This window comes from Corvus kubaryi, unplaced genomic scaffold (assembly GCF_017639235.1).
Source record: "Corvus kubaryi isolate FWS band 111438036 unplaced genomic scaffold, C.kubaryi_AGA036_p1.0 37398, whole genome shotgun sequence".
Classification (NCBI taxonomy): Eukaryota; Metazoa; Chordata; class Aves; order Passeriformes; family Corvidae; genus Corvus; species Corvus kubaryi.
This window is the reverse complement of record NW_024581137.1, coordinates 33,047,223-33,052,436: the sequence shown is the minus strand read 5'-3', so window position 1 is coordinate 33,052,436 and position 5,214 is coordinate 33,047,223. Positions and strand designations below refer to the sequence as shown.

The 5,214-nt window shown below is 36.7% G+C and overlaps 1 protein-coding gene across 1 annotated transcript; it reads left to right on the top strand.

Moving 5' to 3' along the window:
- Positions 1–473: 473 nt before the first annotated feature.
- On the top strand, positions 474–3,220 carry NXPH1 (neurexophilin 1). The gene is made up of 2 exons (XM_042042778.1): positions 474–611; positions 1,276–3,220. The coding sequence occupies exons 1-2, from the start codon at positions 474–476 to the stop codon at positions 2,035–2,037; spliced, it is 900 nt and encodes a 299-aa protein (XP_041898712.1). The 3' UTR covers positions 2,038–3,220.
- Positions 3,221–5,214: the final 1,994 nt, after the last annotated feature.

The following is a 5,214-nucleotide window of genomic DNA, read 5'->3' as shown; positions in this document are numbered from 1 at the left end:
GAAATAAGAGACTTGATGGCCTCTTCAGAACAGTGCAAATGTTAAAAAATCGGGCAGTGTGTGGTGCAAATTTTAGGGGGAATGGGACTACACACGTTGTCAGTCCCTTTCCATCCACTCACTGCCTGCACGAATTCTAGTCTTCCCAGCTCCGCTCTGTCAGAGCTCTCTGCCAGTGCTGCATGTTAGACAGCTGCGAGACTGCATCTGTTCTCTGTTTTCCACTCAATTAAAGCAAAGAGAAAATATATAAATAAGACAAATTGCTCTGACAGTAAATTTTGTGAAAAATTATGTCTGAAATATATGATTTTGTAGGAACTTGGTGCAAGATTTTGTGTTCTTTAAAATTTGATTTTGCAGGATTTTTTTATTACTGCTTTTAAATTGGTGCCTATATATATTTTTTATTTTTTGTAAATACACAAAAGGCTTTATGTCTTACACAGATCACTATTTAATTAGGGGAGGAAATGGTGAAAAAAGAAGTGAAGCGAGGAAGGAGAAATGCTTGTCATACCAGATACAGACAAGACAAATCAGTAGCTGCCTGTAAGGGATTATTAGAAAAGGCTGTGACTTCTCCTGCATTAACTGATGTGGAGTACACAGTATGTACAGCTGTCGACTCAAACCTCATTAAAATTTTAATTATTCTGTTATTTATATTGTAGTTGTGACTGAAGGTCCCAGTCAAGAACACAGACCAATGAGTATTCATAAAAGGAGTAGGGAAATTGTATTATTATTATTAGATTCATAATGACATGGATTCCAAGCATGGTCAGGCTGGCACCACCCAGACAGCACCCTGACAGTGGACTCCAGGGGCAGCAAAAATAAATGAATGTGACTCTGACGGTGGAAGACACAGCAACTTTGCAGAGTGAACATTCAAGCAAGAGCTCTGAGATGCCACATACAGCCACATACAGCCTGAAGGATGACAAGACTGTGTACGTCAGTTTTTGTAGTAATTCATTACACACTCATCACTTCCAGGCATCACAACAGAAGAATAATGTGAATGTCTGGGATTAAATCTAAAGTCCAATGTAAAAAACTGGCAAAGGAGAACTTAGTAATAACTACTTGGAAAGTGGAGGAAAACAGACATTTTTCTTAGTTTACTAAGTAGCATAATACAATTTAATTTCTCAAAAAACTATTTCTCTATGATTTGGAAATCTGGTCTTTTTGGTCTCAGGTGGAAATGATAGGTTTTGTATCACATATCTAAATATATTGTTTCTTTCTTCTTCCCTTCTTTTTCAGGTTACCTGCGCAAATTTAACAAATGGAGGAAAAACAGAACTTCTAAAATCAGGAAGCTCCAAATCCACACTAAAGCACATATGGACGGAAAGTAGCAAAGACTTGTCCATCAGCCGACTGCTGTCACAGACTTTTCGTGGAAAGGAAAATGATACAGATTTGAACCTGCGATATGATGCCCCAGAAACTTATTCTGAGCAAGATCTCTGGGACTGGCTGAGGAACTCCACAGATCTGCAAGAGCCTCGGCCCAGAGCAAAGAGACGGCCCATCGTCAAAACTGGGAAATTTAAGAAAATGTTTGGCTGGGGAGATTTTCATTCCAACATCAAGACTGTGAAGCTAAATCTGTTAATAACAGGGAAAATCGTTGACCATGGCAATGGGACGTTTAGTGTTTACTTCAGGCATAACTCCACTGGTCAAGGGAATGTATCTGTGAGCCTAGTGCCCCCTACGAAAATAGTGGAATTTGACTTGGCACAACAGACAGTGATTGATGCCAAAGATTCCAAGTCCTTTAACTGTCGAATCGAGTATGAAAAGGTTGACAAGGCTACCAAGAATACACTCTGCAACTATGACCCTTCAAAAACCTGTTATCAGGAGCAGACCCAGAGTCACGTGTCATGGCTCTGCTCCAAGCCCTTTAAAGTAATCTGTATTTACATTTCCTTTTATAGTACAGATTATAAACTAGTACAGAAAGTGTGTCCTGATTACAACTACCACAGTGACACACCCTACTTCCCTTCAGGGTGAGGACCAACTCATGTCTGAGACTGAAGCCTGGGGAATAAAAGAGGTCGAATGACAGGGCTGTAACCTCAAGGAGGAAGGCCACATCTATTTCCTGGAATGTGTCTACCTGCTGCTGCTGATGTCAAATGGCTACAAATATGTTAGTGGAAAACAATCTAATGTAATTTTTACCCAGTCAGCTCCATGTATCAATCTAGGTGTAAATCACTATGGATTTGAAATAAAACCATACACATACACAGAGACACACACACTTCTCGGCGCACATTATTGAGATTCCTGTTAAGAAATCTTTCATTGTCTGATATCTAAGGATTCAGCATAACCTATCATCAAGCAAAATGGATTAACTAGACAGTACAAGGTTTCTAATGCAGACTGTTATGGAAGTCTCCTTGAAAGTCCTTTGAGTACATGCCAATCAATAATCCCCACTCATGCATTCTACTGCTTGGAGTAGCTGTACTGGTAAATAATACTGTAGGAGTAAATACTTGTAAAAAATGGGGAAAAAGTGTGTTTAGAGTTCAGTATTCCCTATTATATGAACACAGCAAAGTGTCATGACTTTTTCCCAGCACACAGTAGGCACATTCAAGGTGGTGGTGGTGGCTCTTTTTCCATGGAACAAGCCTGTTTCTAGTAAAGATGGGCAAACATTTGGAATTTACATGTGAGCAGACATTCTGTTTTAATGTTTCTCTGACTCTTTAAGCTCTGATTCTTTAAACTTGTTTGAGTTTAGACCAGCTAAACTACTTAAAAACTGCAACTGATCTCTAAGAAGGAAAATGCCTGATGGAGAGAGAACATGTAAGTTATAAGTGGCTGTCTTATCTTTATTACAAAATATTGTAACAAATTCAATATCCTAGTCTTCATTTGTATGAATGGTTTGTATTGTACATAATTTAACCAGTGTTATTTGAGCTGCTTATTAATATTAACTTGTAATTGTCTCTCTGCTTGTTATTGGTTAAAACAATCAAGGAAATGAGGAATCCATTTTATCAATGTAGCTGTAAACTCCATTAAAAGACAGAACTATGTACAAAGCATTTATTCAGCTAAAGTATTGTTGAAAGCTATACATATACAACATTACAGTCTGTCTGTATTTAGATATTTTATTTCCAGAGGAAAAAAATCAACTGTACATAAAAATAAAAAATCTTAAAGTTGAGTTTCAATATGTACTGTGTAGATAGTAGTTTAAAGAGTTCTGACAAGCGGGTAACACTCCAAGTCTAATATGATTTTCAATATTGTCTCTTTGCATATGTACATATATAGACATCTATTTATAAATTTGTGTGTGTGCATATTTGTGCGTGTATAAGTACATGTGTGTGTGAGTGTATGCAAATACATATATATGTTGAATACATAAAAATTTCTCTAGCCCTCTTCCTAGCAAGCAGATCTGATTACTGAAGGTCTTGCTAGCTCAAGCAGAAGCCCCCACTCCGATAAGAAATTACAGGTGCAGGGTTTTGTTTAAAATGAGTCATTATAATTTAGAAGTGGGAAAACATAGAGCCACTCTCTGTGTACAAAGGCCTGTCTTTGCCTTAATTCTAGCCTCCTCTGAGGCACTGATTTCTATGGAATGAGGAGATCCCTTTTTATGGTACTAGGGAATTTTCTTCCTATAAAGAAAAAGCTCATAGCTTTTATATATATATATATTTTTTTTTTGTGGATAGTGGCATACTTTACCCCCAACATCCAGAAAACCAGCAACTGTAAGAAGTCCATGCCTAAAAGAAGGCTGCCCAAAGAAGAACTCAGTATATCCTATCATATCATATCTTTCAGAATTGTCATTCCTGGAAATGTTTTCTTCCCCCTATCACCCTCGCCCCCAGGTTCTGTGCCCTTGGGTCAAAGCTGTGAATGCAGATATGGGTCAGCTTCCAACTATGTGCAGCATTATGAACAGCTTCTCCAAAATCCCACTAAAACTCCACTAATGTTTCAAGAACTGAAAAGTTTGAAACAACTACCAGTTGAGGACCTCTCTTGCTGAAATGTGCAGAACCTAAATGAGAATGGAACAAAGCAAATGGATAACATTATTGAAAGTAAATGTTTCTCCCACTGATGTACCAGTAGGAGAGGAGACTTTCATATTATTATTATTGCTTTGGCTTCTTTGAATTGATACGCTTGTGGGAATTTCTTCATTATGTATGACATTTCCCAGGACAAACTTGTGACCCTGGACCGTGTGCAGACTTGGAGAAAGAAATTTTCCAAGCCATGTAGTCCCTATTCTGATCTCATTCAGGAATATGCTGAGATACACAATTTTTTCCTTGGATGGGGATTATGATTAAACTGGTAGTGTTTATCCCTTGTGCTCTATGAAAAGCAATTGTTGTGAATATATACCATAAAGCAATTTGTGTTGCTGCCAATAGTTATATCTTGGGTCTATTAAATCAATGGGAATTTTGCTATTGATTTCAATATAAATTTCCATTTAATAGTCTGTAGAACTCCAGTGTTAAATATGATTAACAATTTTAGCAGTCTGTATTACAATTGAGCATTACATGGTTCGTTTATATACCTGGAAAATGGATGTGAAATACTATTGCTGGTACAGTTTCAATATTTTCTATATTTTTTAAAACTTCCCATAAATATATGCAATATACGCATTCTGTTCATATATAAATATTTGTCCACTTTTCAGGTAAAATCCATACAAAAAGGAACTATTCATCATGCAATGGTTTTGATCCTATTAACTGTGGTTGTTGGTATTTTGTCTGCCTCCGTCACAGTCAGTCATACTATTAATTAGTCCTATGCCTTTGAAGAATTTGCTATTCTTCATAGGCATTTTTGAGTTTGAACTTGAAAGAGTTCTTTTGGTGATTGAGTTGTGAAACAGTGATTTAATACCAGAATAGATTAATGTATTACTTAGGTGCTAGTTCACTGCATTTCATTCAATCTTTTTGAGAAACATTTTGTGTTTACTAATTTTGTTAAAGAATGTTTTTGGTTTTGTCATTTGAAAAGGATTTTAATGAACATGAATGTGTTAAGTCAGTTAAATAATGTATGTATGGGTATCTGGGTCTTGCACATGAACAATGCCTTAATGGAGTGCTAGGCCAGGCATATGTTGCCACTCTATAACTCACTAATTCTAGAAGTAATAAA